Genomic DNA, 13,752 nt, shown 5'->3' with positions numbered 1-13,752 from the left:
TAATTCTGCTTTCTATAGTTCCTCCAGTAGCTACAGACCAACTCTTATCATGAGTCAATAGCACATTTGAATGTTGGGATCTAGTGCCCCCTAGTGCAAAAATACAAAACACAAAAAGCTAGGAAGTGCTGGGCGTACAATTTCTGTAAAAATTACGTTTCTTCTGTGTGCGTGTCAGCTTTCTGAAGAAGTGAAATTCTCCAGAACCAAGTATTTCCAGGAATGCTACGAAAGCAGCTACTGTGCAAGCACTATTACAAATCACCTTTTGAGAGAATTGTCAAGCAAAAGTGCAGGGAGCGTGGCAGCATTGCAACATTGCCAACCACTCATTAGAACGTTGGGATGATGTTAAAGCTGAACTAACGTAAAACTTCCCATTCAGGCCTAAGTGTCTGAGGCTACTTTACATAGGTGAGCACGGAGAGCAAAGCAAGCTCACCCACACCATCTAGGACAGGCAACCCCAAACTCAGCCCTCCAGATGTTTTGGGACTACAACTCCCATCATCCCTAGCTAACAGGACCAGTGGTCAGGGATGGTGGGAATGGTATTCCCAAAACATCTGGAGGACCGAGTTTGGGGATGCCTGATCTAGGATATGGAAGCGCGAAGGGGGTTAATTACAATAATCACAAGATTTAATGTCATTTGGCAAAAGTGAGAAACTTCTGAATAGAAATGTCCTTTTGTGTGACTGTGCCTATCCTACATAGCTGCCTTTGTGGTCCAAAGAGCAACACAAAGATCGGGGAAAGATGATTATTCCTTTGTATAGCCAACTTTAGGGGGAGGTCACTTTAAATCTCATTCTGTACAGTGAACCCCGCTACTTGAAGAACCAGGACTTCCAAAACAACTACTTCACTTGCTCCTCTCTGGTCCCCCCCGTCAGAATGAGTTTGGTTTCCCCTCCTCTTCTTCTGCAAAAATATGGGAGTGGGGCCAGGCCACAGCAATGCAGCCTCTTCAAGCAAGATAACAGGCAGTGATTAATTATAATTTGTGAGTGAACTTAACTCCAGAGTAAGGGAGGTGTGGGGGGGGGATGTCTGCTGTTAGTGGGTCGCTGCCCTTTTTGCCACGCTTAATTGTAATGATGCAACCATACCAAAAAGTTTGTGAATGAAGTTTATTTGGGGCTGAACGGAATGGAATGTCGTACAATACAGGTAAGACACTTCAAGATGAATAAAGCACTAATTGCACAGGAGGCTGGAATTTCACCTCAAGTCAACACAAGCAAAACCATTACTTCCGAAAAAGCAAGGTATGTCATGCAAAATTAAAAACAAAAAACAAAAAACCATTCTAACCAATCTTGTGGTACCATTTAAAATGCTACCCATACCACAATAATTTACATCATATTAAATAATCATTCACAAAGAATGAAGTATTTTCAGCAATGAAATGAATTATCTCAGTGCTTAAATGATAGTTAGCAGGTTTTGCATGAACACTTGATCCATCATTTAATTAAGCTAGCGAGTGGAAAACATGCAGTGATATAGTACCATACAAATCAAGACCCCTTTATATTTTTGTATTGCTTGCAGGAGCAATCACATAAAAGTGATATTTACTATATTTTCCACATGATTTTATAACTATCCATGCACTGACTTCATGTGCAATGCAACTGTTTAGGACTCTTGTCTCAAGTCCCCATATGAATCAGACAGTCAAAGCAGTCTTGGCAATCTCTCTTAACCCCTAATGTGATAATGATCCACAATTAAATTACATTATGGGTCATAATGTTGAAGAACTCCCATTGAAATGCTTAATTTAAAAAGTGGACAAATGAAATGTGGGATTATTTACATTTAGGTAAGAGACTTTGAAATAAATGCGTAATCCTAGATGGAACTGAAATAAGGAAAACAGATGGTAGGAGAGGGTGTGAAAAAAGTTGACAGTGCCTTGAGGAGGTGTGAGTACTTCCTTTTCTGCCTTTTTGCCTCCAGTGACTTTCATGGGGAAACCCAGCTACTGTCTACAATAAGCAGAACAAGTCTTACAGGAAGTTGGTTAGCGAAACTGTAGACAGCAGACTTCACTCACAGAGTCCTGCATTCAAGAAGAAATTTGATCTCATTGCATCTCTATGCTTAGCTTTGTACTGCTAGAGGTAGAGGGAGATATAGATTGGCTCATTACAAAATATATTGCCTTTGTATGAAATGGGTGCCTAAAGGTTTAACTCACCATGTGTATAAAGTTGATTTACCTCCTCCAATAGATATCCTGTGGAGGATCTGTTGAGGAATTGGAATGTTCTGTTTCTCAGGAATGCATATTACTTAGACTGCTGGGACATTTCCTCCACTAAACTCTGCTTACTTAGCTAAAATCATGTGTATGTTTCTATTTGATTGGCAAATTACATGGGGGGTTCCCAAATCTCATGGATAGTGAAATGCAGATGAGTAATGCAACATTTGGGGGGGGGGAATATTTGCATATGTTGGGCTGTGAAACACTTTATATTACAAAACCAATGTAAATAAATACCAGGCTAGTAGAAAGCTCTTATTTACAGGTTTTACAAATACAATTTTACTCAGTGTAAATGTAGTGTTTTAAAGAACACAGTATTAGTAAAATGAGTTCCTATATAGCAATACAATTTGTTAAGATTTCACTGTAACAGTATATAGAAAACAAAGTTCAAGTTAATGTTTTATAATTTAGTACAGACAAACCCAGTATCACCTGGAATGAGATCTGTTAAAGTGCTGAAAAAAGGAAGTTTCTGAAATTTTAGAAAACTTACTATATATTTATTAAAGCTTTACTAAGTCAAAATGTTAGATTTTATTCACATTTTCTACCACAATGCTGTGGGGGGTAGGATACATTTTTTCAGCAATTCAGTGTACTCTTCATTTTGATCTCTGCAAAACATCTGGGGTTTCAAGCTTCTGTGGCAGTTTCAGGTTCATCCTCTTCTTAATCTGTGGTAGAAATCAAATATTCTGGAAGGCCTGAAATATTAAATTATGTTTATTATTCTCTGTCATCTGTAAGAATGTTATGGGAATAATGCATGTGATGAAATATAATTGCCATAATAAGAACAAAATAGCTAAAAGTATCATGCACTTCTGAGCAAGTGAAGAACTCTCACAGATTCAGGCTGCAATCTATGTGCTTACTTGGGAGTTAATCCCCACTGAAATCAATGGAACCGACTGCAGAGTAGACATGTGCAGGATTTTGTTGGAAAAAGCTATTTCTCTATTAAACAAATGGAAGGCGAGATATAAAAATCCAAGGTGCCTATGAATACAAACCTTCAAATTTAAGGAAAACCGTGTTTGGAAAGTGAAACTAAAAATACACTACCTGCTCTCCTCTGTAAATGACATATTCTGCTAAAGCTAGTCCATTTACACTAGGCCGCCAGTAACTGAATGGTTGTCCTGGAGGAGGAATGAGCCATTTCATTGCACTGAACTGTAGAAAAGACTTGCCCAATGTAACAGACAAAACAGCAACTGCCTATATAAAGAAAACAAACCCTTTACTTATAAATGTGCAAAGGCACAAAATAAACAAGCAATTCAATTTCTAATATGCAAATAAGGTTTACAAAAAGCATTACTTTTACTTGAGTATACCATATTCTCTTAATATTGAGTTTGATCCAAGAACACCAAGACACCTATTTTTGTTCTCCGCACTGTTCTCTCTCGAAATTCTGATCACACAACAAAAATTGTTAAAGCACATGATAAAGAACACTATGTAGCTTAAAGGATTGGCCTATAGCTTTTCATAGAATTGTAGAGTGGAAGGGAACCAAAGGTCACCTAGCCCAACCTTCTGTGATGCAGGAATATTTTTGCCCCAACGTGTGTCTCAAACCACGAACTGAGATTAAGAGTCTCATGAATGAAAAGGCAACAAACTGCTAACAATCTGGCCAGGACTCCAACAAAGACAAAACTTAAAAAGGAATGCTTGCTAATATAAAGCCCACAATTTAAGGGCTCCACTACAATCCATAAAACCATAAATGGGTGGCCCAGAATGCAGACATGATATTCCAGCTACAATTTGGGACAGGTGTTGGGAAAGTCGGTATCTTTACCCTTACCCATACAGGTAGCAGGACTTTCTCCATGACATTTATTGTAATTAATCAAGACAGTGTCCACAATCCAACACTGAACCAGGATATTTTTAAGTCTATTTTTTCCAGTGAACTTAAAATTTTTAGCTTTTACAGATCCTGACCAAAATTGGATAATTAAAAGATCACCTATCAATGTAGAGAAATTATGTTCTTACGCAGCAGCAGGCATACAAGGTTTTAAAGTCAATACTACTTTTTTCCTCATTTGGCAAACATTACTTGGTTGCAAGTAACATAATATGCACCCATTTTTAGGGTTGATAGCTGCTGAAAGAAGCACTAGGAACAAACAAGACAGAAACCTTCTACCTTGATTTATAGATGTAAATGATGGATTGGATCCAGAGTCTGCCAGAGGCAGAAGAACCACTCACAAAAACAGGACTAACCCTCCCTTCTCGGAACCACTGTAACTATGTATCCTCTCTCCTGAGAGATGTGCCAAAAAGTAGCATATACATCTCTAAATAAGCAATAATGAGTTCAACAAATTTTAGTACAGTGGTACCCCCGCTAGACGAATGCCTCGCAAGACGAAAAACTCGCTAGACGAAGGCATTCGTCTAGCGGAAGGCTGCCCCGCAAGACGAAAAAGTCTATGGGGCTGCCTCGCAAGACGAAAAATTTTCGTCTTTATTTTTTTTCTTTTTCGTTTTGCGGAGCGCGGGCTGTCATTGCCGCTCCGCAAGACGAAAACCCGCTAGACGAAAATTTTCGCAGAACGAATATTTCGTCTAGCGGGGCACCACTGTACAATTCATATAGTTCTGTTCTGTTGTTTATTAATTGTCTGCCCTTCAGTGTAAGGTTCCAGAGTGGGTTTACAACAATGTAATCACAAAGTTTAAAAACCAGGTCAAACAACCTTTACTACAACTTACCTATGGCAGACATAACAAGATCTGTCTTTGTGAATTGGGCAACCAGTGCCACCACCATACCATACACATACTGGTTGCTTTTGGAGGAATTTTCAGCAAAATAAATTCCTGCTCCAAACATTCCGCCTATGTATGCATGCCTCTCGTCAAAACCTTTATGAATAATTGCATTCACAAAAGGGGAGCCTGCGAGTACATTATAATAAAAAGTGTTAGTCTTTATTATATTTGTTCTTAGCACTGAATATTTTACCATCTTGTAAATAACACTCAGGAAAATACTGTAGTGACAGTTTCATTACACAAAATCAGAAACACTGTCCAACTAAATACATTAGAAGGAGGAGGAAGCAAAAAAAAAAGGGGGGGATACAAAATCAGGAGTGCCTTGTTGTTACCTCTACAAATTTTGGCACCACGCCTGGTCCATAAATCCCGTTAATGGTGTTGCCACAATATCACACGGGAGAGGTTTGCTTTAGGCCTGCAAACACAATCACCACTGTGCTATCTGGGGATGGTTTGACACTAAAGGAGGCATGACCAGCAACCAAAAATCCTGTTTCATGTAGAGATGCTGCAGTCAGTAGAAATGACCCTTGAGACTCACAAAGTAGATCTAGGATGCACTGATGTATATCAGGCTGCAACTGTAAATTACAGGATAGACAGGTGCCTGGCATACTCACTGTGACAACCATCTTTTGGTGCCAAGTGCTTTTTGGCCAGTCTCTTTGCTCACAATAATGGGCCTTTCACAATTAACACTCGCTGGAAAACTATATACTCAACCTGCCTCTCTATTGCTTTTCTGTGTTATTAAACTGAGGAGAATATTTGGGGGTGTGTGGGTGTATATAATAAACACACAATTATTAAATACCAGCAAACAAAGACAACTAAAAAAGCAGAATGAAAAGGCTAAAACAGTCGAGCATTAAAAACCAATATTTTTATGTTCACTCAGCTTTTTAGGCTTTTAATGCTCAATTGTAATGGAAATCTCAATTTAAAAAATCAATACAGATTGTTCTGTGTAATATAATCCCAGATTTGAGAAGAGATTTAAGCACACACGGCCATTTTTAGAGGTTTTTCGATTCTCCTCTTTTCCAGGCACTTAATGGTAACAGTATTGTACAAATACCAGTACAATATAGTGGTGCCCCACTAGACGAATGCCTTGCTAGACGAAAAACTCGCTAGACGAAAGCATTTGTCTAGCGGAAGGCTGCCCCGCAAGACGAAAAAGTCTATGGGGCTGCCTCGCAAGACGATTTTTTTTGGGGGGGGGCGCGAAAACCTCCGCGCTCCATTGCCGCTTCGCTAGACGAAAAATTCGCTTTACGAAAAAACTCATAGAACGAATTATTTTTGTCTAGCGGGGCACCACTGTATTAACAATATGAAATTACATGGTAGCTACTGGTCAATAATATTTATGAGTTTTAAAAGACTGTAATGCTAAACATTATTTGGAATTGAATTGTAGATCATTTCAAATTTCAGTATTAAAAAAAATCAGAGAACATTATAAATAGTAATGACTGAACATGAGAAAAAAATAATTTGAAATACCATGGAACAACATCCTTTCATTAGCATGATTATGATTCTCTTCAGAAACTTCTTTCCTCCTGTGAGTGTATCTTTCCCAGAGCTTTTTGTTACATACTTTTTGTATCTAAAAGGGCACAAAATCCAGAATTCACAATTAGTTTTTTTCAGTTGTCTATAATATAAGCAGTTTCCACAAATCTGCTTAGGAAAAGGAATTACAATTAAGAAATTCAACTTTATTGATTTGGCCCTGAATACAGAGAATTATTTTTTTTCTCACTATAAATGCTAGTTAATAATGTCAAGATGCTTGCTTTATCATCTATCACATTGTTGTACAGTATCATTGTGCTCCTCTTGCACATATTCTAACTGAACTGCCACCATCTGTACTTTTTGTATTTAATTTTTCTCTAAATACACTTCCTTACAACCCCCATGTGTGTCTGTATATATGTATGTGTGTGTATGCAAGCATGCATTTCAGGATTACACTTTTAAGCATTTGATGAAACAGGGCTCTATCGAGCAAAGCAGTTTCATTAGTGTAAGGAGGGTGGGAACCCCCAAGAACAGATTTAGGGATGTGTGTGGAGAGGGAAGAGAAGTTTCATTCACAGCCAGAAGTCCTTGGGCTAACCTAAGTATTTCACTGGAAATTACCCGTGGCCTCTAGACCATGAAATCTTAGGCCATAATAACATTTATTAATGCCACGACTCATCTTAGTTTTCTTCCCACCGAAGTGTTTCTATTTCTTTAACAGCCCACTGACAGCATTGTCAATAAACTGAAAGTTGCAAATTTGTTTCTAATTCATTACAAATCCAGTTTTTGTTTCCTTGGCATAGTATATATTTCTACTTTCCAGGCTGCACAATTAATTCAAGGGCAAGGGCAAGAACTGATAGCACAACAATGACTTCTTGGTGACAGAGACACCAATTAGTTACCTTAGAATGTTGTATCTGTTGAAAACCCCGCCGGCATGTCCACCATCTCTGTGCTCTCGAACAGTGCTCTGCATCTGAAACGGAATAAACAAAGAATTTCTAACCTTAACTTTTATTAGATTCCATTATGCTGAATAAAAAATTGCTTAGTGTCTTTGAATGCAAAGCAACTGCAACTGAGCTATTCTCCCACAAGGAATTTTATAATTATTTCCACAAACATTATAAGCAGAATTCAAATGGCAGGCTGCTTTAAAACCGGCTGTATATAATTTGCAGAGCCACTTGTGTGTTCTGGCTCACCACATTGAACCTCTATTCCCTTCTTCACATGTCCTGATTTAAAGCAGGTATTATGTTGCTCTTTGAGCCCATCCACAGCAAATACATGTCAGCACTATGTTAGTTCAGGATATTTGGAAAAGTCACAAGAATTGCTTGGCCTATCTTATCTCAAGTGATACTGTCTCCTCAGTTGGGGACAATGATTCATAACAAAATTAAAAGACATAACATGAGGATGAGCACCATGTGTTTAACACTTAATCAGCCAAGGCTGAAAAATGAATTAAGTTTATTACATCTGATTACACAACAGTGAGGTTTTTTTATATGGAATAGGAATCAAAATATATACCTCTTCTTCCACTGACTGAAACTCTTTATCATCAGGGGATAGGTCTATGAGGATTGTTCCACTACCTGAAGTATTCAAAGCTAGGTAGGGGTTAAGACCTATCAGAAAATGCAACAGGTAATATTTAGAGACATACAGCTCAATTAAATATATATATATATAAGATTGTAGTTTTAGAACTTAAGAGTTGTATCTAACAAAGCTGTTCTTAGTACAAGGACTTCTTGTTGCACAATTAAATTTCCCCCCTTCCCTCAATTTGCACTTGAATCTGTTCTGGGTTTTCCCCCCAACCCTCTGGAACAGATTTTTGGGGAGTCTGTGCAAATTCTGTTGTGCAAGCAAGAAGTCCTTGCGCTAATGCAACTACTTTGTTGGATACAATCCACAGAATCCATAGAATCCATAATAATTTCTGCTTGCAATGTTTCCTGGTTCCAATATTATAGAAAAATGAGCTTGCATATCACACACATGCTCTTAAAAAACCCAAAAAACTTAGGGTGACATTGAGCAGTAGCAAGCCCACACTTCCACATTAATGTTCCCTTCCTCTTCTGCTCCTCCACAACTTGCAACACAACCCCAAAAATTTGATCTGCAACATACCTTGTTGTCCTGAGATTAGTCTTTCAACTCCCTTAATTATTTTGTGTCTGTGCCCATAAGCGTTAATACCAATTTCCTTTAATTCTTTGTGCCCCATTTCAACCAGTACATCTAATGTTATCTACAAAGAAAAGTAACATAAATGCAGTTTCACATTAAACTCGGATTACGGCACAGATCTTCAGCAAGGAAAACTTCATGTTGCTAAGAACTGAAGTTACAGGTAGGTAGCCGTGTTGGTCTGCCAGTCAAAAAATAATAAAAAAAATTCCTTCCAGTAGCACCTTAGAGACCAACTACATTTGTTCTTGGTATGAGCTTTCGTGTGCATATATCAAGAACTCATACCAAGAACAAACTTAGTTGGTCTCTAAGGTGCTACTGGAAGGAATTTTTTTATTTTTTATTTTGTTTTGACTAAGAACTGAAGATATCATGCAACCCCACCCCACCCCCCCACAATTTAAAATTTCTCATTTTACATTTGCACCGTGCAACTTGTTTCCCTAACAATAAAGCTACGCACCTGCTCTCTCTCAAATACGTCAATTAGATGTTCAAGTCCAAGATTTCTCACAAATTGATTTATGCTAAAATCAACACCTGAAACTGTATAGGAAAAGCAGACATTAGTTGCATATTAAAGAGCTAAATGTATTTTACCTTTTCTGCAGGTTCATGAGAGTATAAATAAGAAACAATCTTCTGGATATAGGTCCAACAACACTTGGGACATGCTGTGGCACACTTTACAAGTTCATGGTAAACCATAGCCACTAGTATGCAGTAAGCATGCTGATTTTGCCTGCTGTGCTCCTTCCCACAAGAGAAATAAACCCACAATCTATGGCTTAGTATTAATATTATGATTAGCAAGTCAAGAAAAAACTTTGGGTACAAATCATAGTTTGTCTGTAGTGAAACGCATCCAAACTAGAATTTTCGTTTAACACAATTAAGCTGGGGACTGTAATAAAGTGGGCAAAATGACCTAATCCCAGTAAACAATTAACTATGGTTGACCCGTGAATGAAGACAATGTGTGTTTTAAGTAAAAAATTAAAATACTTGCTGACCCTATATTCTATACAATCAAATAAAAAATTTTTTTATCTTGATTTATTCTTAGGGAAATCTTCTCAAACAACGAAGTGCAAGTACAAAAAATTATTTCAGAAATAACTACAGGAATGGCGCTGGGAGGATGAGGGCATTGTGTGAGAAACCCTTCGTAAATTTAACACACGTAAGCCTCACATTCAAGTAATCTTTCTACCATACGGCCAATCAAGTTGCCCTGAAAAAAATGTATTGGCATGTGACTATCTTAGAAACAGAAAAGATCATTTTTGGGTATATCTATCTATAATCCAAATCACACATACATGCCTTTCACTGAATGACCTGCAGAGCACTACTGTGCCTAAAGTTACATCAGATTCTGTCTGCAATAATGAATCTGGTGTGGATAGGAATACCACTTGTAGCACCATTTCTTGATGTTGCAGTCTTTGATGCATGTGTGAACTGTCCTAATTCTTAATAAATCATCCACTCATCTGAGTAAGTCAATTCATCAGTAAAGGCAGGACTCACCTTCCTTCTTCTCCAAACCAGTGGCCCCATCAGCACTACTTGTACTAACAACTGAAAGTTCAGAGAAGCTACCAGACAAGTTGTCAAGGCTACTGGCAGCGGACAGATTACAAGGGCTAGATGGAACTGAAGAAAGTGAATCTGCTGAAGATGCTGTGTTTTGAGATACATTTATAACCTGAGGCTTGTAACAAGATGGCAAGGCGGAAGGTGGCATGGCAGCTGTCAATAATGCAGTAACATCATCTGCCTGAAAATAATTAAAAAAATTAGAATATCATTAAGACATTCACAAATTTATTCAAACATAAATGAAGACAGGGTAACATTTACAGTGAGTGGCCTTTTACTTGAGCTATCCTAAAAAGCCAAGTTTTCTTACAAAGTATCACCAGATATATTATCACTCTTATCCAGAGTTTGCTTGTGTATAATTACAATGCAATGAAAGGCATGACCCTAGAGGCAAATCCGATACAAAAATCATTCACTTGCAGTGTAGCCCACCTCACACATTAAAAATACCATTTTTTAATGTGGCAAACACTATTGCAGAAAGATTGGCAATGCAGCCCTATACATACCTACTTAGAAGTCCCCTTAAGTTCAAGAGGATTACTTCCAGGAAAGCATGCTTATGATCCTAGCCTAAATATAAACTGCAAGCTCCTAGGGTGCCACAGAGTGCACAATGATGCTATCTTTAACATTATACTAAGTAAGAAATTCTGTGTTGCGAGTTTTGGTCCTAGACATTTTCAGTCACAAACTGTGAATGGCAGGTCTCTATCAATAGTTTAACTTGAAGACATAAAGTAGCCCAGAAAATACTAGGTAATAACATCAAGCAATATGTTTGTAAATGAGCACAAATCCAATAACAGTTTATCTCCTCTCTGAAAAATGTACTTCCAAAAGCCACACCTAAACTAAATTCCTTGAGTCCATCTTCAGTCCCAACTTTGAGGAACTGCTTTTTAGCTTCCAGCCCACCGTAATAACAACACGTTTTTAATCTCTCAAATTTCATGTCCGGGTCAGGAGCCAGGAACTGAAGCTTAATGCAAACTTCTCAAAAAATCCCATCACTTACGGTGACTAGGTCTAAAGGCGTTTGTCCTTCCTGGTTTTTCAGAGTAGGATCAGCTCCATGTGCCAACAATAAGGCACAAAGCTGTGTCCTTCCTTTCTGGGCTGCTTCATGCAAAGGTGTGAAAGCCCATTTGTCCGTAGCATTTACACACGCATTATACTTTATAAGTAAAGCTGCTACATCTACATGCTGGAAAATAAAATACATTTATGTAGTGCAACCCTCGGGGGGGAAAGTTTGCTGCAATTTTCCTTTGGATTTCCTAAAAAGTGAACATTGCAAAATACATTCCATCAAAACAAAGAGGGCAGTTCAAGTCTTGGTACTCTGCTATTGGACGCAGGTCAGCTCGCCCCTCCCTGTTTTGTGTTTGTTCAGATAGCCACCCTGTCTTGGAAGCTCTTATATGAGATATGATATTGATAGAAATGCCTTTCTTATTCAACTGGTTGTCTGCATCTCTATACAGGGAGACTGTGGGGCATTGGGGAACAGCCTGCTGGAGAGAGACAGCTTCTTGCCCAAGGCCATCAAATGACCTCAATACCAAGTTGAGATTTGAGCTGACAGCTTCTAGTTCATACTCCATGCTCTTAAACCCTAGCCCCATCTACATGTAATATTTTACCCATGTATGTAAACAACCAGCATGCTTAACAGAATGGCTGTTTTACAGTACTGTGAGTAGAACATAGCTATGGAGATTACCTGTTATGATGGTCACTAGAATGGGCAAGGTCTGGATAGTGCCTTTCCTAGGGAACATCATGCTGGGTAATCTCCATATCTAGGAAGCCCATGACAGTGTATACACTCAATGTTGATACAAAGAATACTTGTTCTGCAAGAAATCAAATGTATTCATACACTTTCTGTATTCAGGGCATTAGCAAAGTGTATAACTTGATTCACAGAGCCACAATGTAGATCTCATGAAACCGCCCCCTCTGTGATATTCTACTTCTGACCATCAACCTAATTTGGAAACTATTCCTTCAAAGTGTTCTAATATTAGAGAGCAGATCAAGAAATAAAAGTAAGAAATTGCTTAATCTTGCATTAAGTTTCTCACAATCTAAACTATCCTGGTTAGATTCCCTTCTTCGCTAGAGTTGCACTAGTAACGAAAAACATACACCCTCACCCTCCAAAATCATCTGTGGCAGCTGGTTTCGGAAGTACTGCTTCTAGTCTGTTAGCAGTGAAGGATGCCTCTATCCCATATATTTTTTGGAGTGGGATTAGGGGGGTGGAGACAATCAGAGCAGTAACAACAGAAGCTTTAACTACAAGTTCTCAATAGATAGGTGTAAAAATCAACAGCTTGAGTTGGAATTCACTGAAATTAAACATGCAAATACACGAGTTGAAACAGCATGAAGGACGTACGTGTGTGTGTGTGTGTGTGTGTGTGTGTGTGTGTGTCACTCAATATTGAGTTATGAAAAAGGACTGTTTTCCACAAATATTATGAAGGTTAGAAAACCCTCATCTACCCTGGGCTGTAATCCAGGCAAAAGACTGTATTTAAGCAAACACCAACAAACATTGATTTGTGCTCAAATAAATTTTAGATCTTCTGGTTCAATCATTCACTTCTTCCCATAGCGTCTAAAACAAGGGAAAGTAGATGTGGGCCTAAGGCCCATTCTAACTCCTATCCAAGTTCAGAGAGGGTAGAGAATATTGCCAGAACCATATGTTTTCTGTCAGAAAAAGAAATATACCACAAGGCATCATTTAAGAAACCACAACAAAGCAATCATGTGTATTTAACACCCCAATTTTGGCAATCTCTGTGCAATTTAAGAAAGGTGACTTTGATTATATCATGAACAAAGCTTCAGAAAAGGTTCACAGAGCATAAAGCAGATGCTATAAAATTCATGGTTTTAGAAATTGATCTAGTTCAAATGTTTATGATATACTTACCCCATAGGATGCTGCATTGTGTAGAGGAATTAGACCCCCTTTATCTTGTGCATTTACATCAGCTCCATGCTGTAACAGATATTCTGCAACCTCCAAATTGTTGTAACCAGCTAGCAAGACAATAACATTTTTATGGATTATCAAAAGGCACTTAAAAATATTACTATGAATGTATCAACAAAGTTCTTTTCCAGCTTACCTGAACCATAGAATTCTGAACTATTTTTTTAAATTGCAGAGTAAAGACGGTTATATGTATACTCTGAGATGGAGAAGCCCAACTCAAAAACAAAACACAAGCTTCACATACATAGCCTTCCGTGTTCAGCCTTGTGTGTGTGCGTCC

At 38.2% G+C, this 13,752-nt stretch overlaps 1 protein-coding gene across 1 annotated transcript in view; it reads right to left on the bottom strand.

The window, feature by feature from the left end:
- Positions 1 to 3,282: 3,282 nt before the first annotated feature.
- TNKS2 (tankyrase 2) overlaps positions 3,283 to 13,752 on the bottom strand; it is a 31,843-nt gene continuing 21,373 nt past the window's right edge. Inside the window, 12 exon segments of the mRNA XM_033149246.1 lie at positions 3,283 to 3,492; positions 3,495 to 3,508; positions 5,027 to 5,084; positions 5,087 to 5,212; positions 6,605 to 6,712; positions 7,541 to 7,613; positions 8,177 to 8,274; positions 8,786 to 8,906; positions 9,312 to 9,394; positions 10,382 to 10,631; positions 11,475 to 11,663; positions 13,407 to 13,516. Of these exon segments, the coding sequence (XP_033005137.1) occupies positions 3,338 to 3,492; positions 3,495 to 3,508; positions 5,027 to 5,084; positions 5,087 to 5,212; positions 6,605 to 6,712; positions 7,541 to 7,613; positions 8,177 to 8,274; positions 8,786 to 8,906; positions 9,312 to 9,394; positions 10,382 to 10,631; positions 11,475 to 11,663; positions 13,407 to 13,516 (1,385 nt within the window). The 3' untranslated portion in view covers positions 3,283 to 3,337.

The sequence above is a fragment of the Lacerta agilis genome, chromosome 5 (genome assembly GCF_009819535.1).
Source record: "Lacerta agilis isolate rLacAgi1 chromosome 5, rLacAgi1.pri, whole genome shotgun sequence".
In the NCBI taxonomy this organism is placed as follows: Eukaryota; Metazoa; Chordata; class Lepidosauria; order Squamata; family Lacertidae; genus Lacerta; species Lacerta agilis.
This window is presented reverse-complemented; position numbering and strand designations above follow the sequence as displayed.